General features: G+C 35.4%; 1 protein-coding gene across 2 annotated transcripts in view; it reads left to right on the forward strand.

Moving 5' to 3' along the window:
* CARNMT1 (carnosine N-methyltransferase 1) overlaps window positions 1-18,071 on the forward strand; it is a 40,371-nt gene extending 22,300 nt beyond the window's left edge. The window contains exons 4-8 of one of the 2 annotated variants that reach the window (XM_036433770.2): window positions 7,020-7,160; window positions 8,104-8,282; window positions 9,816-9,929; window positions 13,893-13,996; window positions 15,519-18,071. In XM_036433770.2, coding sequence (XP_036289663.1) covers window positions 7,020-7,160; window positions 8,104-8,282; window positions 9,816-9,929; window positions 13,893-13,996; window positions 15,519-15,620 — 640 coding nt within the window. In that variant the 3' untranslated portion in view covers window positions 15,621-18,071. The remainder of the gene's footprint in view (window positions 1-7,019; window positions 7,161-8,103; window positions 8,283-9,815; window positions 9,930-13,892; window positions 13,997-15,518) is intronic. The other variant, XM_036433771.2, reaches the window with a different exon arrangement.
* Window positions 18,072-20,234: the final 2,163 nt, after the last annotated feature.

Consider the following 20,234-nt stretch of genomic DNA (forward strand, 5'->3'; position numbering starts at 1 on the left):
AGGTTGATCTGTTTGTTATATAAGCAAATGCTATTTTTATTGCACTGAATACCAAACTCTTCACTAATTATTCAGTTAAAATTTGAGTGCTATAAAGTTTTTAGTTGCTGAGGAAAGATTCTTAAATTTGAGTCCTAATTGAAATGACAAATCACAACCATTTAGATTCATATACTCTTGTGTATCTTAAAAACTGCTGGATGAAAGTCCTGAAAATAGAGCATCTTCATTTCATTAACTCATTCTACTTAGAAAAATTTGAAGTGATATTTTGTTTGTGGAAGGAAACTCTGATAGGTCTTTACCTTTCAATATATGCCTAACACTCTAGGAAGACACTGGCATACTATTGACTATATTGAATTTATTTTATTTTATACAGTTGGGTGTTTGGAAAAAATATGTTGAGCTTTAAAGAAACACTTCTCAGCCTTGCTGGTGTGCTCAGTGGTTGAGTGTCAACCTGTGAACCAGGAGGTCACGGGTCGATTCACACTCAGAGCACATGCTTGGGTTGCAGGCTAGATCCCCCAGGAGGAACATGCAGGAGGAAGCCAATCAGTGATTCTTTCTTATCATTGATGTTTTTATCTCTTCCTCTCCTTTCTTCTCTCAGATCAATAAAAAAAATTTAAAAAAATTTTAAGGAACATTTCCCACTTAAATTAAAAGAAGGAATATATGGTACTAGAGACTCGGTGCACGAAAGTTGTACACTTGGCTGGGGGGCGGGGGGGGCGTCCCTCAGCCTGGACTGCACCCTCTCGCAGTCCAGGAGCCCTGAGGAGATGTCTGATGGCTCAAGCCCGCACTGTGCAGAGGTGGGATAGGCTCCCACCACTATTGCTGTGCTAGCCAGCCATGATCCTGGCTTCTGGCTGAGCAGTGCTCCCCCTATGGGAGCACAATGATGAGAGAGCACACATTGAGCATCTGCCCCCTGGTGGCAGTGCATTCATTGCTACCGGTTCTGCTGTTTGGTCGATTTGCATATTAGCCTTTTATTATTTAGGATAATTTATGAAAGGATTCTTTTAGGTGAAAGAAAGCATTTTAATAGAGAAAATGGAGGAAATGTTAACTGCCAAAATAAAAGAGTAGCCTAGAGACTAAAAATAGACTTCTCTCATCCTGAAAGCCCTCTTAGACCAAAGACATATATATTTCAGATTTCTTTCAACTTTATTTCAAGCTCATACAATTCAGTCTGAAAGAGGTGAGGGTGGGGGGGTGCACATCTGTGGTACTTTTAACAATATATTTTTTAAAAATTCAAATGCTTACAAATCTACAGTAATAACAATTCAAGACTAATATCTTAGAAAAATAGTGTAAGTAGACAATTAACAGGAAAAGAAATATAAGATGCTCAATATCATAAGAAAATGCAAATGTAAAAATCACACTAGGATGCCATTTTTCATTGAGTACACTGCAAAGATTTAGAAGTTACATAACTATTTCTGATAGTGTGAGGAAACATGTTGCTGATGGAATAAATTAGTAAAATTTTATGGAGGCAAATTGATTATCAAGAAAAATCATATGCATATCTTGACTCTTGTGATTCAAGTTTGGAGAAGCTTGGTACAGATATACTTGTGCATGTGGGAAATTATTTATGTCAAGGACATTAGTTTTAAGGTTACAATAACAAAAGATGAAACAAAGGGCCAGCTAGTAAATGTTTTAACCTTTGCCGGCAATGTGAGGTATGGGGACTACTCATTTCTGTTGTCTTCGGAATGCAGCCATACACAATACATAAATGAATGGGCATAACTGGCCTATGGGTCATAGTTGCTGACCCCTGTATTAAATGGAAGAAGCAAAATGAAGAACTTGGAATATTATGACAGAGGTATGAATGAAGTACTGAAAGCATCAAGAAATGAGTTCAAGCTTTGCCTGGGATATTTAGAAAAGACTTCATAGATAAAGGTGATAATTTAAACTGAGTTCTTATGGGTGTGTAGGTCTCTAAATATCAAGGTGAGAAAGTGTCTTATGCAATTGGTGAGAAGTTGTTTGGTTGATAGGTGGAATTTTTTGTTGGGAGTAAGAGGTAAGTTGGGACCATATTTTTGAAGGGTCTAGATATTAACCTGGTTTCTAACTCATTTTCTCCTTTGAATAAAAAACATTTCAACACCTAGCTAGCTCTGTTAAACCTTGACATTTTGATAAATTAACTTCAAAATATTTTATATTTTTTTAAAGAAACATTACATATGCAGTTGAAACTGCCTTCAAATCATATACAGAGCACATTCTCTCCAGAGATAACATTAATTTGTTACTCTGATCATACCTTCTTATATTAACTATATGCTCATATACCTCTAACGGTCTAGGGGTGTCGAACTCAATCAGAGAAGGGGCCAAAATCTAAAATCCAGCCTAAATCGCGGGCCGAATGGTTTACTGAACAGTCATAAACGGTCATTGTGATGGAAACGCAGCGGAGTGCAGTGATGACAGCGCAGTGCGGGCCACATTGCAAGGCCTGGTGGGACGGATTTGGCCCGCGGGCCTTGTGTTTGACACATGTGCCTAACCAGTGATTTTTCAAACTTTTTCATCTCATGACACACATACAATTACTAAAATTGTGCAGCACACCAAAATACATATTTTTTGCTGATCTGACAAAAAAGATAGTTTTGATTCGTTCACACGAGACAGCTGTTGTTTTGGCTGTTGTCATTTTTATATTTGACAATCTAAGAAAAAAGAGGTCCGTGTCCCTGCCTGAATAGTCAAGTTTTGTATGTTTTAAAAATTTTTGCAGCTTACCAGTTGAAAATTATTGCCCTAAACCAGAGGTCGGCAAACATTAGTCAACAGCAGCGAGCAGCGATTTGCCAACCACTGCCCTAACCAATACAAACGTTGCATTGTTCTGTATGTTTTAAAAGTTCATATAGTGGTTTATGATGCCATTTCACAGTTGTTTTTTGCTCAGAATTGGGTTTTTATGATTTTGCCGTATGGACCAACTGGTCAATAGAAATATAATGCAAGCCACATGTGTTATAATAAGATTTCTAGTAGCTATATATAAAGGTAAATAAAATAGGTGAAATTAATAATATGTTTCTAACCCAGTAAATCTATATAAAACTATTTCAAGTTATGAGTATACAAGATTATTAAGATAGTTTATATTCCTTTTTAAAACTAAATGTGAAATCTGGCATTATTTTATACTTTGAGCACATTTTAAGTGTTCATTAGTCAGTGATTAGTGGTTTTTACTATGTTGGACCATGAATGAATTAACTCTCTTGCAAGAACATTTACTACTGGTACAATAGTTGAAGCACAAAGGGTGGTGCATATGTGATCCACGGCTTCAGGCACACAGGGCTCTGTTCTGTCCTTACAAATCTACCTTTCTCCCTTCTTGCTTGTCTGGAATACACTGTTATCCCACTACTAGAGGCCCAGGGCAGGAATTCTTGCAATGGTGGGGTCTGACTGGCCCACCCTGATTAGAGGGAGGTGATCTGAGGTGGGGCCTGTTGAGGGAGGATCCCTTGGCAGTTGGCTGGCTGGCCCACCCCCCGGTTAAACTCCCAGATGCGGGGGACAGTTTGCATATTAGCTTTTTATTATATAGGATTATCCAGGAGTGTTACATTTATACTAAATATATTGTTTCAAGTTAGCTCACCATAAAGGTCTATACTTAGATTTATATTTCTTTTATTCTCCACAGAAATACCTTCATAGAAATTTCTTTGAACATTTTCCCCATCATAAGAATCCGTAGCAAAAACTGATTTTTAGAGTGCCTTAGTTTCATATGCATTATAATTGGAAGGATGTTTCATTATGCTGTTAATAGCCCTTTTATAAGCACCCAATGAAAAACAGTCTAGATTAAGAACAAAGTACTAGGGGGATATTCTCTCCATCTCTCCCACTCATTGCTTGATTCTTGACCATTTTTCAATGGTTTGTTTTAATGTGTATCCTTTTTATATGCCCATGGAAATAAGCCCTTTTTGGTTATAATACAAGTAATTGGTAGATCTATGTATAATCTCTATTCAGGCTTAAGATAGGGCCTTGCTATATTCCGCATTCATAGCTTGCCGATAGCCTTTTAATAGCAGTTTTATATAGCAACTTTCTGCCACAAGGTGGGGGTAGAGAGTTCTATGGCTCTGATTAGTTAGGACAGATTGCATAATAGCCATAAGTTAACTTTCCTTCAGTTAAAATATTTGTTGGTATCATTAACAAAAACTTCCCTTAAGGTTAGCATGGTTTCTAATTTCTGCATTTTTTACCCTAAGATATTTAAATTGATTTTTAGAGAGAAAGGACGAGAGGGAAAGAGAAACATTGATATGAGAATGAAACATTGATTAGCTGCCTCCTGCACACTCTCTTCTGGGGATGAACCTGAAACCTGGACATGTGCCCTGACCAGGAATGAACTAGCAACCTTTTGGTGTGTGGGAGGACACCCAACCACTGAGAGAATTGTGGGCTCAAATCCCAGTAGAGAGTATGCAGGAGGCAGCTGGTCAATGATGTTTTTCTCATCGATGTTTAATCTTTCTCCCTTCCTCTCTCTCAAAAAAACAACAACAACAAAAAAAAAAACAAAAAAACAATTTAAAAAACCCTCATGTTTCTCTTTATAGTGATATTCTCTTCCCACCTTTAACCTGTGGTAACTGCTTATTAGTCACTACAGTTTGTATTCTTGAGAATGCCATATTAAATGGAGTCATACAATATATTTGTCACTGTTTGAAACTGGCTTTTTCACTCAGAATGCCATTGAGATTCATCTGTGTTCTGCATGGTGATATTTTATGCAGATTATTAGCCATTCAGAAATTATTAGTGATTACTTTTATAAAGATTTAAGTTCTTTACTTCCAGATCCTTTTACTTTCATTACTTTTTTTTTTTTTTTTTTTTTTTTTTTTTAACTCTAAGCTGAAAGCAGGCACTTGGGATGTTTTGATTGGGCAGATGGGAACTGAAAAGAAAGTAAGTCTGGAGAGTAAGGGTTTGTGTGGGTGGCAGGGAGTGGAAGATGGGAGGAGAGGCCTGGGTGGGGTTCCATGGTGGCAGGTTCTTTATATAAAGGGTAGCACAGAGTTCTACATCTAGGAGCTTTTCACATTCAAATTTTGTATATTTTTGTTAGGAAACCGATATAAGTAGGACTGAAGATATGCCCTCATTAAAAATTTAAATGGTGCCTGGCCAGTGTTGCTCAGTGGTTCAGTGTTGACCCATGAACCAGGAGGTCATAGTTCTATTGCCAGTCAGGGCATATGCCTGAGTTGGAGGCTTGATCCCCAGTAGGGAGCTTGCAGGAGGCAACCGATCAGTGCTTCTCATTATTGATGTTTCTATCTTTCCCTCTCCCTCTCTCTGAAGTCAGTTTTTAAAAAACATAAAAACAATTTAAGTGTTCACGCACATGCACACATGTATAATCTAGGATGAGAAGAAAGCATTCTATTTTATTTTAGTGAAACTTGTTACGTAAAACCTTGAAATTAATTTGTCCATATCAAGGATTAAATGATGTCTTACTGATCATAATAAGCTTATTTGTCAAAAGTCATTTTTAACAGATTTTTTTTTATGGCATATCGTATATGTAAAACCCAACAGTGAAACAAATTAAACTTTGTTAGGTTTTTATAAAAATACATGTTCCATGTATAAATATTTAAGACTGAATGCCTCTAGGCAAATTCCCATGCTACTGTATTTATAGACTGAATTTTCAAAAGTTGTTTTTTATTTAAAAGTGGGAAATGCAAAGTTATCATATGGGGCTACTAGTAGCCCTGCTCCTGTTTGGACCACATCAAACTTAAGGACCATGTAGTTTAAAGATGAAAAGAAATACATGGGGCTAGATTTAGGAACTGGATTTGATTTATTAGTATATATTAAGTTTGGGGAATACAGACAAAAGAGAAGTTCACTTTTAACTGCTAGGATAGCTGATTATACACATTTTTCTTCTGTTGTTGGTAAGAATATCATTTTAGTTTCCTTAAAGTTACATTTACTTGCCAGGCATCCTGAAAAAGGTTCTTGTTTTGCAAAGGCAAATTTTTAGCAGTATAAAAGTGGAATGGTGGACTTTATAACAAAGAAAATTGGTGGTAGAGTGATGCAAATAAGTGGAGAACAGTGTGGTTGTGCTCTTCTGGTTTGGTGTGATATTATATATGCTCAATTAGAAGGTAGCTTCCCATTTTCACCATAAGACTATCACCCCCACCCCCTTTTAAAGATATACCTGACAGCCCTGGCCAGTGTGGTTCTGTGGTTAGAGTGTTGTCCTGTACAGCAAAGCACCGAGGGTTCAATTCCTGGTCAAGGGCACATACCTGGGCTGTAGGTACCATTCCTGGCCTGGGATGCGTGTGGAAGGCAGCCAATCAGTGTGTCTCAAATAGATGTTTCTCTTTCATTCTCCCTCCCACTCTAAAAATTAATGGAAAAAATATCCTCGATTGAGAATGGGCAAAAAACATATTAATAATAAAAAATAAAGATATATCTGACATATTAAAAGTTATATTTAATCTACTTAATTACATAATCCATTGATTAGATATAGAATTTAGAAATGAAATTATGTTTTGTTTACTGTCTCATGGTAAAATAATTTTGTTCAACGTCTTTGTATGTATTGGCATCCATACATACAGTTGTTCAGGTGACAGCTACTAGGAACATGGGTGTCTTCATAAGTATTCAGATATAAGGTGATGGCATTTTTTCTGAAAAATAATACTTTGGGGATAAAACCTTCATCTGATATCTAGCATATAATAACTCTTACATCTTTATTTTTCATTGATATTTAGAAGTAATTCACAATTTCAAGTAGTCAGAGTCTTGAGTGAGCTTGTTGTTATTAAATATCAAAGTTTTAGTTGTTAATGTGGATCTTTGTCCTTTTTTTTTTGTCTTTATTTTCTTTTCATTAAGGGGTTGGACATAATTGCCTTATTTCATTTCAGGGATCCTTCTAAAGTAAATATTCTGGTACCTGGTGCTGGACTAGGAAGACTGGCCTGGGAAATAGCTATGCTAGGTTATGCTTGTCAAGGAAATGAATGGAGTTTTTTTATGCTCTTTTCTTCCAACTTTATACTCAACAGGTATTTAATTTACTTTTTGTTAGAAATAGTAATATCTCAGAATCAGATTGACTTTCCTATTTTTGAACAATTCTGAATTTGAAGATAAGTACGTAGTGTTTAATTATGATATATACCATAAATATTTCTTATATTAAATTGGTTATACAATTGTCACTTTAATCAGTTGTCTAGTTAATAGACGTTTGATCAGGATGGATTAGTGACTTTAGAAAGTGACTTGGCATTCCATGAAAATGAAATTATTTCTGTGTGAATTTCAGGACTAAGTATGATCCAGGAAGGGATATTTTCCTTATTGTTCCTTCAACTTCTTCATCCTTTTGTTTCTTCAGTGTAGTAAGAGTGCAGTATAGTGATCATATCTTTTGTCCTTAAGATTCTTATTAAATGGCCAAGTAAGCTCACATGACTGAGTTGGAAAGACCTTTCAGAACTGCTGTGGCCTCTTAGTAAGCAGTGGAAAAGAGTTGTTATTTTTAAAGCCAGAAGATGTGTTTTAGGAAAAAATAAAATAGCTGCCTATATAAATATGTTATTTTGGTGGCAGTATGAGTTAGGGGACAATAAGAAGGTAAAAAGAAGAAGGTTGTACAAAATAATTAAAATAGGTATCAAACAAAACCTGTAACATCAACAACAACAAATACTTGAACTGGTTTTTACTTGATTTTGAAGTTTGGAAATATATTTGTAAAACTTGGAATGAACAACACATTCATATCTCAGAATTTAATTTTTTTCTGTCTTTTCATTCATGATTGGTTACTCATCTGCATGTATATGTGCATTTCCAGATAATTGGATGGGGTATAGTAGTAATGCTTTTTAAGTAGTAATTAAATAAGTAAGCTGTTAATAAAACAATATATTTTTAGTGTTTAAAGTAGATTTTCTTGGTTTATATTTAGTTAACACTGAATTTCATGCTCATATTTTGCAGATGTTCTGAAATTAATAAATATAAGCTTTATCCCTGGATCCATCAGTTTAGCAATAACCGGAGGTCAGCTGATCAGATTCGACCCATCTTTTTCCCTGATGTTGACCCCCATAGTCTTCCTCCTGGTTCTAATTTTTCTATGACAGCAGGAGATTTTCAGGAGATATACTCAGAATGCAGTAAGTTTAATGCAAGCATTTTAAAGATCTTATCCTTTATTCTGAATTTAGTTATCTAATTTTATACTAAGCTAAAGTTCTGGTCATCCATTTTGATGGCAGGATATAAAGTAGACTTCAATGACAATTTAGAATAATTTAAAGGTCGTGCACATATAAGGCAATGATGGGAAATATAAAAAAGTATAAGATCCCACAATCAAGAAATTTGTAATCTATTGGATCTATTCATAGAAGCCAACACGTGAACAAAGTTCAGATGAGTAATGGAAGTAGGTTAGTGTGAGAAGGGAGTTCTCTGTAGAGAGGCTGTGACTTGAAGGATAAGGAGGAATGGCATTCCAGGAGGCAGAATTACATAGATAGGAACGAATAGGTAATTGATGATGGTAGAACAGCCTGACTGGGAGGGCAGGGGAGGTCTATTTGGAGATTTAATGGGAATATGGGTAGAGAAGAAGGTTGGTCCAGATTGTGGAGGACCTTTACAGTCAGGCTATGAAGTTTGGAAGAAATTTGTGCTAGGCATTAAAGAAAGGGATAGGTAAGGAGAAGAGAGAGGAGGGGAGTTGGCAGTGAAAGAAAGAAGAATGAAAAGCTGAGGGGTCAGCAAATCATTCATTTAACAAATATCTGTTGAACTTGCTAAGTGGCAGGTATGTTCTAGGCACTGGAAAGAGAGCAGTGAGCAAAAACAAAGACCCTGTACATGGGAACTTATATATTCTTAGAGGGAGAGAGAGGCAATACCAAATTAATATTGTGAGGAAGGAAACTACAGCAGGAAAGATGATCACAAGGGCTTGGGGAGGGCCCGCTGTTTTATATAGTTGTCAGGGAAGGTCCTTCTAAGAGCAGAACTTAAAAAGTAAGTGTATACGCGCAGGCTTTCTGAAACCTTTCAGAATTGGTAGTTAACATTGGTTGAAAGAAATCAATTTAGAATTCAAATTATTTTGTCTTCAATGATTTTAAATGAAAGCAGTTAAATTATGGACAAAACATATCATTTGGTAAAGATATATAGTGATACATGTATCAAAAATGATTTCCAGCCGGGACCGGTTTGGCTCAATGGATAGAGCGTCGGCTTGGGGACTGAAGGGTCCCGGGTTCGATTCCGGTCAAGGGCATGTACCTTGGTGGCGGGCACGTCCCCAGTAGGGGGTGTGCAAGAGGCAGCTGATCGATGACTCTCTCTCATCAATGTTTCTGACTCTCTATCTCTCTCCCTTCCTCTCTGTATAAAATCAATAAAATATATTTAAAAGAAAAAAAAATGATTTCCAAATTGATTACTTTATCAAATTATTAATAAAAACTTATGAATTGCAAAGTATCTCATAAATGATTATTTAGTTACCTGATTATAGTAGTTGATTGGAAGAGTTTAGATTCTATATACCTGCAGTTAAATGAAATATTAATATTCTGTAAGAGGTACTTGGTACATTTATGGACTTAATTAAAAGTTGAAATAACTAAATAAATAAATAACATTACAAATGTAGTAATTTGATTTTCCTTGAATAGATGCCTGGGACTGTATTGCTACCTGTTTCTTCATAGACACAGCTCACAATGTAATTGATTATATTGACACAATATGGAAAATACTCAAGCCAGGTGGAATTTGGATAAATTTAGGTAAGTTTCTCAGTATTTGTTAGGATTTTACACATTAACCTAGTAACTATAACTATCCTATATTTGGTAACTTCATGGTACCAAATATTCAGAAAAGTTATAATTATGCTGCATTCATTTTAAAACCTCTGCATTTCCCTTTAGATTGCATCCTACTTGATGGTGCAGTTCCTCCAATCCTAGCTAATTCCTCCATAAGTAGTTGGAGCCTTAAGTTGTATATTTACACTAGGTCAGTCTCACAGCATTCATAATTTCAGAGCACTGATTATTAATGAGGGTAATCATTACCTCATCTTTCCCACCTTCCACTTTATGATAGAGACAACAGTCCTGTACTTTCTGTTTGAAACATTTTAGGGAAAGCATTTGCCTCTCTCATGGAAACTTCCTCCCAGTGCATATACATACTGGGAAAAGAGTAAGCATGGTAATTATGAATATCATGAAGTTAAGAAAGAATAGAAATACAATTTCACATATTCAAAAAATATATTGCCTTCTGATTCATAGTACTAAAAATCAAATGATGAATATGCCTCTGCTGGCTTGGCTCAGTTGTTGATTCTCTCCTTAATGAGCTCTCTCATCATTGATGTTTTTATCTCTCTATCCCTCTCCCTTAAAAATACACATTTTTTAAAAAGTAATGAGTATGACGTGATCCCTTCCATCCAGATTATAAGATTTTTATTTAAAATAAAGGGAGAATAATGGTATTATCAAGGTAAATATGATTTTCTTTTTTTGTGTTAAGAGGTTAATATCCTACTTAAAAGTCATATATACATTGAGTCCTTAGTCTTCAGGATTTGTTGATGGGTTCTCTCACCTGTATACAATTTGTTGGATTATTTGAAACTATAAATGGACTTCTTTCATCAGTTCTGAAAAATTCTCAGCTTTAAAGGGTCTCTCCTCTTGCCATGTGAGACAAGATTAGCATCAAAATAAGTTAAGTTACAATTTCTTCATATAACTACTCTGCCTCATTCTTTTTCTTTCCCTTTGAAAAATGCAATCAGATGTCTTATGCTCCAATCACTATGTCCAAATTGGATGCACCACAAATACTTCTAAATCTCTTACCTTAGCTTCCATATATTTTAATCACTTCTTTTTTTCTTTTAACTATCAGGGTAAAAATGGCATCTAGGTTTACCTCTAGTTAATTCTCTGGGTTCCTGCTAATTTCTTTTTTTTTTTTTTTTTTTTTTTTTTTAAATATATTTTATTGATTTTGTACAGAGAGGAAGGGAGAGAGATAGAGAGATAGAGAGTTAGAAACATCGATGAGAGAGAGTCATCGATCAGTTGCCTCCTGCACACCCCCTACTGGGGATATGCCCACAACCAAGGTACATGCCCTTGACCGGAATCGAACCTGGGTCCCTTCAGTCCCCAAGCAGACGCTCTATCCATTGAGCTAAACCGGTCTCGGCTCCTGCTAATTTCTTACTAACTTGCTAAGTATGCTATATTTTTAAGATTTTAAATTTCATACACCAATTTTAATTGTTTTCAGTGGGAGCGGTGGTCTAAATAACCTAACCCTGCCTTTACAGGAAATAAAAGTTCCTTTATATATTTTTGTATTTTTTTTTTTACAATGAAATCTATTTTTTCTTTTTAATTGAAAAGGGAGGAAAAAGTCTTTAAGAGAAAATTACCCAGAAGTGAAATAGACAACATGAATGTCCATATTATAAAAAAGTAAACATAAATGGCCTATTTAAAGGGGGAAAAGTGTTTCATCTTCATTGCTGGTCACAGTAATATAAATGAGATTCCATTTTTCACCAATTTACTGGGTAGGTTTTTTAATTAAAGTTTAGATAAAATACAGAGATAGAGTGTGTGTGTATGTGTGTGTGTGTGTGTGTGTGTGTGTGTGTATATATATATATATATATATATATATATATATATTGCTAGTAGGAATATACACCGAGTGGTCAGATTATTTTATGATCTCTGAATGTATAATAATCTGTCCACTCAGTGTATACCCTATATAATAAAAGGCTAATATGCAAATTGTCCCCTCCACCAGGAGTTCGACCAGCAGGCAGGCCAGCCAACCGCCCATGTCCCCTCCCTCTGGCCAGACTGGCTGGACCCCACCCATGCACAAATTCATGCACTGGGCCTCTAATATATAAAGTATATATACACTAAGTGGCCAGATTATTATGCATCCAGAGATCATAATAATCTGGCCACTCAGTGTAGTAATAAAACATTCTTCAGGAAAAACAACTTAATAATATGGAAAAATCTTAATTTTCCATACATTTGAATAGGGATTGGCAAACTACAGCCTACAGCCAAATCTGGCCTGCAGCACATTTTTGTATGGTCCAGCAGCAAGATTATTTTTCACATTTTTAAAGGTTTGTGGGAGGGGTGGAGGTAAAAGTAATGATATGTGATTGAGACTGTATGTGCCCACAGAACCTAAAATATTTGCCATCCAGCGTATTAAATAATTGCATTCACTGTTGCATACCTTTGTTACATTACTTATACTTGTAGAAGTCTGTTAGAGCAGGGGTCAGCAAACCGCAGGCCACCTGTGGTTCTTTGGCCCCTTGAGTGTGGCTCTTCCACAAACTACCTCAGCCTGGGCAGGTCTATTTTGAAGAAGTGGTGTTAGAAGTTTAAAAAATTTGGCTCTCAAAAGAAATTTCAATCGTTGTACTGTTGACTAATGAGTTTGCCAACTACAGTACTGGCCTAGGATACAACAATACTCAGTAAGTGGCGGCTACTGACATTTTTACTAGTACTAATAAAACTAACAGGAATTTAAGCTTGATGGAGTAATTTAATTGGGAAACATTTTATTTTGAAAAGAGCACTAATAAGTAAATTATATTTAGTCATTTTTTCCTAGTGTTTTATATAGGATAAAAAAGAGGGGAGAAAAATAAAAACTTTTTAACCCTAAGTATGTTCCACAGAGTGGTGAGCCTTTTGGGAGCAGAAACTTTGTCCTGTTTGTTATGTTTATATTCTGTGATTAAGCACATTGTGTGAGGAGTGAAAAAGGGATAGGTGTTATGAGTTTGTCACAGATTTATAAATAACCCAATGAAAGGTAAGAAGAAGATTGTCAAGATTAGTCCTGAAGTATAACTGTAGAATGATAAGTGTTGACTGGATAAGACAGTGGATTGGGGGAAATTACAGATTAAAAGATTGGAAAATTAGATAATAGCTTCTTTTTATTTATGTGTAGTTTCTTATATATGTAAAATGAGAGGGTAGAAGGTTTTAAGAAGTTTGTAATAGCTATCTTTTACTTAATGCCTTTTATATGCTATGTATTTTACATATTATTTCACATTAAAGTAATGTTATAAATGGGGCAGAATTAGTGACTTGTCAATAGAAACTAATTATTAAGTGTTAGAGCTAGGATACGAGCTGTGCATTTAAAACAAAACAAACAAACAAACAAACAAAAACCAGCTTAGTGTCATCTCTTCATTCCAGACAGCCTTGCCTCCAACTCTCCTCACTACCCTCTACCCCCAACCACCTGCTGGCTTAAGGATCCCTTTTGCTTTTGCTTTCATGTTATAACCAGTTTGTAGCTATTATTTGTATTTATTTATGGAATTATAATTGCAGTATACCTTTGGAATTTGGGGATTTATTCTCTAATCCAGCTAATCCTTCAGTAACTTGTTACAGGTGTAAGGTCCATGATGTGGAAAATCACAATACAAGGCTGGTATAGTACTAAGGGCAACTACTCTGGTAAATATAGGCCCAGCACTCAAATGTCAGTTTTCGGGATCGTAGTTTCAGGGGTCTGGAAACACGTCTTTGGCAAATGTAAATATTTTTTAATTCTCCTTTTTATAAATTACCTTATTCAACTTGGAGTTCAGCCTAATATAGCTGCTAGTACATGTTTATATTAAATAATTCATTCATAATATCTTTAATCCATAGGTCCTCTCCTCTACCACTTTGAAAATTTGGCAAATGAACTTTCCATAGAATTGAGCTATGAGGATCTAAAAAACGTTGTTCTGCAGTATGGATTCCAGCTAGAGGTAAGGATGGACTGAAGCATTGCCAAAGCTTAACTTCTAAAGCACACCAAGAGAATGGTGATACTATGGCATTTACTGGCTTTCCCTCTTAACTTCTGTCTTCTCATTCATAAAGTGATAGTTTTTAGAATTATGAGGATTTGAGATAATGTGTATTTAATATATTATATTGATTTTCTTACAGAGAGGAAGGGAGAGAGATAGAGAGCTAGAAACGTCGATGAGAGAGAAACATTGACCAGCTGCCTCTTGCACACCCCCTACCGGGGATGTGCCCGCAACCAATGTACATACCCTTGACCGGAATCGAACTCGGGACCTTTCAGTCCGCAGACCGATGCTCTACCGCTGAGCCAAACCGGTTTCGGCTGAGATAATGTGTATTTAAAGAAAAACTATATTCCTGGTATAATCTCCTTTCAATAAATGGTAGCTGGCCATTATCATAATATTAGCCTTTGTAGACTGATAGTTACCAAGTAGACTAGGCACTGAGGAAGCAAGTGGGGATAGGAAGGCAGAAGCAAGACGGATATTGTTTACTATATATGCTTGTGTACTGTTCAATCTTTCAATCTTTCTTTTTTGTGTGATTATTCAGCAAGGGTGGGGAATGTCCGGCCCATCGGCCATATAAGGCCTTTGAAATTATTTGGTCTGGCCTTGCCAAGGCATTAGGGATAAGTTAATTAAATGTTTCACCAAATATAGCAGCTAACTTTTAACTTAATAATTTTGTATGGACTGTGAATAATGTTATTAATGTCCAAATGACTCTTAGCAGAAAAAAGATTCCCCACCCCTGTCATACAGTTTTATGATACTTTGACTGTTATATTTTGGCTATATGTTTATTTAGAAACATTCCATTCCTTTAAAAATAACACAGTTCTTAAAGAGAAATATATATACTATTTTAATATATATATTAAAACTATATATAGTTTTAATTCTCATATATATATATATATATATATATATATGTATATATATATGTATATATGTATATATGCCTAAGTGACCAAACAACCAGTTGACCGGTCACTATGACATGCACTGACCATCAAGGGGCAGACGCTCAACACAGGAGCTACCCCCTGATGATCAGTGCACTTCCACAGCCAACTTCCCACAGCTTGCTGGCCCCAGTCAGCCCTGATCAGGACTGGGCAAGACAGACCCTATTGGCCCGGATCATCCCCGATCACCAGCCAGGCTGAAGGAGCCCACCCGTGCACAAATTCCTGCACCAGGCCTCTAGTATATTATAGTAGCTTAGTAGCTCTGGAGTGAGACTCTTGAGTGTGAACTCCAGTTCCACTATTTAGTAGTGTGATCTTGAATAACCTGCTCTTTATAAAGTAGAATTACTAATAGTACCAATCTTATGGTGGTACTTGTGTATAATAATTGAATTGATATCTGGAATATATGTAAAATAGCAACTGCCACTTAAAAGTGTTTAATATTTTTAGTGTTATCATCATGGTAGTCATCACCATTATGATTGTTTGTATTGCAGGTGGAAAAAGAATCTGTCTTGTCAACATACACTGTGAATGACCTCTCCATGATGAAATACTACTATGAATGTGTCTTGTTTGTGGTCCGTAAACCACAATAATGGTCTCAAGTGAAATCACCAGGAAAAAAGTTTAATAAGAGCAAATCCTAAAATAAACAACTCAAAATCAACTATCAAATGACAGGACACAACCTCAAATCAGTGGTGCCTTCTTATTCCTAACAAAGTTTAGAAATAGTGTCTATTTTCTTAATATGTCTATCGCTTTTTCAGAAATATACTTTGCCATGAATATTTGTACTACACAAGTAAAAATGGAGGAAGTATCTTAGAGTTTACTTTTTCCTTGAAACCCAGAATTGTCTTTCAATAGAAAAAACTTTATCTCTAGTGTTTTCATGAAGCTGTCCGTTCCAAGCTGCCATGCGAATAACTAATAGTATTGAAGTAATAACCTCCTTTTTTGTTTTGTATGTATTGCACATGTTATTTTTAGAAGCGTCTAAGGATCCTCTTATTCACCATCTGGAATTGAGACTTTTATTCACTTGGACCTAAGCAATCTATACATAAAATGCGTGTCTTTTATTATTATTTTATTCAAATCCTTTTGTTGTTTTGTTTTTCCTAGCTCAGTTGAACTTAGGGAAGCATCAAACCTTTCATTTTTATGAATTACTGAACTTAAGCGTATCACAGGCCAATAAAAATGCATTCAAATAACCAAGAAATTAGTAAGTCTTTTGGCCTCACTAAAATGAATACTTTCTGAAAGCATACTCATCATGGATCACTCTGAAATGTTTGAAGATCTTAACAATCTGAGTTAAAAAAAAAAAAAGCCTTTATTAAAGGTACTATTAGGAAACTGGGGAAATAAGAATAAAATCTGTACATTTTAAATTATTTCAAACTATATAGTTTGTCAATGAGATGTTTACAATAATGTCTTTTTCTTTAGATTACTGGGATACAAAAGCAAGCACTTTTTTTTCATTAAAACAACTATATACTAGTAAAAACTGTCATGATAGTGTTAACATGGAGAAATTTTGAACATGAAATTCAGGGATGAATTACTGTCCATGTTCTGTGTCTTCAATATTGTAAGCAGAGCCATTAATATAATTTCAGATTAACACCAGTTTTGTTCCCTGATAGCTAGGGCTAAAACAGTCTGTGCTGTTTTAAATTTCTACCTCTAGCAGATCTTCATTGGAGGGGGTTTCCCTTTGTATTTTATGTTCATCATTCTGTTTTCCTGTAGCTTGGAAAGTAGAGATGACAAATATAATGTTTTAACCTTTTCTTGGAGAAAAGTATGTTTGAGTATTTTTACAGGTAATTATAATGGCATTAAGCGACCTCTGTGGCAATTTGGATTAGACTTAATCCCAGTAATGTGCTGGAAGCATAAATGTCATGTTTTATTAGGAAAATTTACTTGGAAGTTTGGACCTTTATATGGTCATGTGGGTTGGGAGGGTCACTACATGATTTGACATCTTATCAAAAGGAGTTTTTCTGCTTCTAAGTATGGGAGCTCTTGTGCCCTTTATGCAATAAAGGGATACATGAAGCTAATTTGACTCGTCAATTTATGGAAGCCTATACCTATTGAGGGTTTTTTGGTGGTTGTTTTGTTTTGTTTTTAATTATTTCTCTTTTTTTGGCCAATGTTCTTTAGTGGGAATTCTCATTTTCTACCATATGAATAAACTTGAAATAAATTGCTCCCCAAAATTATTTTTAAGAAAAAGAATGAAAAGGAACATAGGTATTTTAAAAATCTGGAAGAAATGCAAGCTGTTTTTGAATGATTTAGAAAAGCTTTTTATTCACTGACTGGTATTCACTTTTATAAAAACATCAAAACATGATCTTGTTCTTCTCAACAAGGCAAAAACAAGTTGACACATGGGTTGGGTTTATTAACACTTATGCTATCAGGTTTTATTCTTTAATAATGTTACTTATTTATAAATTATAGCCTACATTTTAGTTAATTCTGAAATCCGTTTTACTTCTCCCCCATATTATGAATACTTTTAATGTTCTACATTGCTTTTTTTTTTTTCTCTCAGTTGATATATTCTAAACTTGAAGATTATGATATCAGTAATGGAAATGTCACTGGAGGATTTAATTTTGTATTTCTTATATGTAGTCCTACTAAAGTGTGTAAGCCTTAAACGTTTTTTAGTTTTTTTCTTAAATTAGCTTTATACATATATTTTCATTCATTTTCATAAAGCTGGAGGAAATAGGCCATTCTGGGTTTTATTATTTTCCATAATTTGACTGAAGTGGTGCAGGTTACGGTATGTAAAGCAAATGAGCAAAGTATAAAGAGAAGCTGTATAAATCACAGTATAAAATTATGAAGTTTTGGAATTGTAAAATGTACTGTATTTATATGTAATTCTCATTCTAAAAGATGCCACAAAGGCTGAATTGGAAGCTTCATCTCTGCATGAAATTTCCTATATTTTTAATGTGTATGATGGACTTGATTTTTCTTGATTAAAGTCTGCCAGTTGCTATGAAACATTATTTGGTTGATTGTTTCCATTTAAATTAGTGGTAACCACAGACATGGCAATTTCAATTAGTTGAGCACATATACTTTTGAACCCGTGGATTATCTTCTCTGTACTTCTAGAAAGTCAATATGAGTAATTGGTCTTTAAGTATGCTAGGCCGTATCCTAATTAATCCCAATCTTTGGTTTTGTTGAATAATCGAAAAAGACCATAAAGGAAACCAGATATAGCATCCATTCCCTGGCTGATACTGGACATTGCTAATTTTTTTACTTCTTCTCAATGTGATAGGAAAAATTGGGATCTAATTTTCATATTCATTCCTTTAACCATCAGGAAGTTGAGCAATTTATGTAAGATTAATGGCCAAAGAATGGTGTCTGAATCTGTCAGTCCCAACAAGCCATTGGCAGCAATGCAAAGGTTAGTAAAAATGTAGTGAGGCTTGTCAAGGGGAGAATTAACCATGAGGACTACTTCTGAGTTCTAGCCACTGAGAAGTGCCCACATCTGCTTTTGGTTTTACAAAGCTGGAACCGAAGCTAAACTGACAGCAACCCATTGGACCCCATTAGGTTAGCCAATCAGTCATCTAGACCCAGGAGCTTAGGGGAGTTATCTTTTAGTCAAGAGCCAGCAGTAATGATAATTTTAAAAAATATATGATTTTTAGATTACAAAGAAGCACTGAACAAGAAAATATAGTTGTTACCAAGCCAACTACTGCATTCACAAACAAATACTCATCTGGCAACATGGGGACATCTCTGGAAAGAAGCACTCTGTCTAAAAATAGTCCATCAGAAGGAGAGGGAAATTTTATCTACTTGTCACAGTTTGCTCTGGGGAGATAACTCCCTATGCTTCAAAATTGTGCCATCTGGCTCAAGCTGCTGGTGAGGCCAGATTCCATGTCTGTGTGGCATTTAAATTGAGGCGTAAGACTGCCAATTTCAGGAATATTATAGTAGCAGAAGACACAAAACTCCTACAGGAAAGTAAAAGAATCTATAGCAGCAGCAGTGGCCAGAGTATTGATTTTGAACCAGTTTCCTGAAGCCCAACTCACATTGACACAGAGTGCTAGTGATACTAGTACATGCCAATGCATCAGAGAGGATCCGTTTACAACGCTGTATCTTTCATGATAGACAAACAGTACATGTGCCTAACTCTTTGCCCTAGATGAAGATATAATGGATAGTAGACAAACCACCTTTAGCTTCAGAGCGAGATAACATCTATATTTCAAGCCTAAACACAATCCTTGAAAAGATCATCTGTAATAAAGGCAGCCAGAGCCTCTGCTTGTAAGATGCACTGAAATACAAAAGACCCATGGAAAATTGTCTCCCAACAGAAGATAAGTCAGAAATTCTATTGGCCTGTAGTAACTCCCCACCCACACAAGACACCAGTGACACCAAGATAATCTGAAGCCAAAGTTGTGTTTCATGCCCTCCACCCATATTCCTCGTATCCCACCCCAATGAATATTGATAACAGCATCCTCCTAGGATCAACTGTGCAATACCAAAAGAAACACACATATACATGTGTTTAATATACATATATATCCTCTCCTTTTTAATATCTTTGTGGCCTATATATATTACTGTGCACCTTGCTTTTCTGTTTTGCTGATTGTTCTATATGCATACACATAAATTTAGTAACATAGCATTTTACTATTAGGTATCTATACACAGACATTATACTTTACTGAAAAGTAACATTTTTATTTTCAATCTTTTGCTATCCAGCATTGTATTACAATGAATAATCCTGTACATACCTCTTCGTGTCCACTATCAGTACTATATCTGGAGTATACATTTCTAGAAGTAGAATTACTGAATGTGCATGTGCTTTTTAAAACTTTCACAGATGGTTCCAGAAGGCTCTTTAAATCGAGAAGAGCACCCTGCCTGTGTGAGCATTGACCCATGAACCAGGAGGTCACTGTTCTACCCCAGTTGGCAAATACCTAGGTTGTGGGCTCGATCCCCAGTAGGGGGCACCCAGGAAGTAGCCAATCAATGATTCTCGTCATTGATGTTTCTATCTCTATCCCTCACCCTTCCTCTTTCTGAAATCAATAAAACAAATGAGAACATATCTGTTTATATCTTCACCAACATAAACTATCATTAAACATTTTAGTTATAGG

This window comes from Pipistrellus kuhlii, unplaced genomic scaffold (assembly GCF_014108245.1).
Source record: "Pipistrellus kuhlii isolate mPipKuh1 unplaced genomic scaffold, mPipKuh1.p scaffold_m20_p_12, whole genome shotgun sequence".
NCBI lineage: Eukaryota > Metazoa > Chordata > Mammalia > Chiroptera > Vespertilionidae > Pipistrellus > Pipistrellus kuhlii.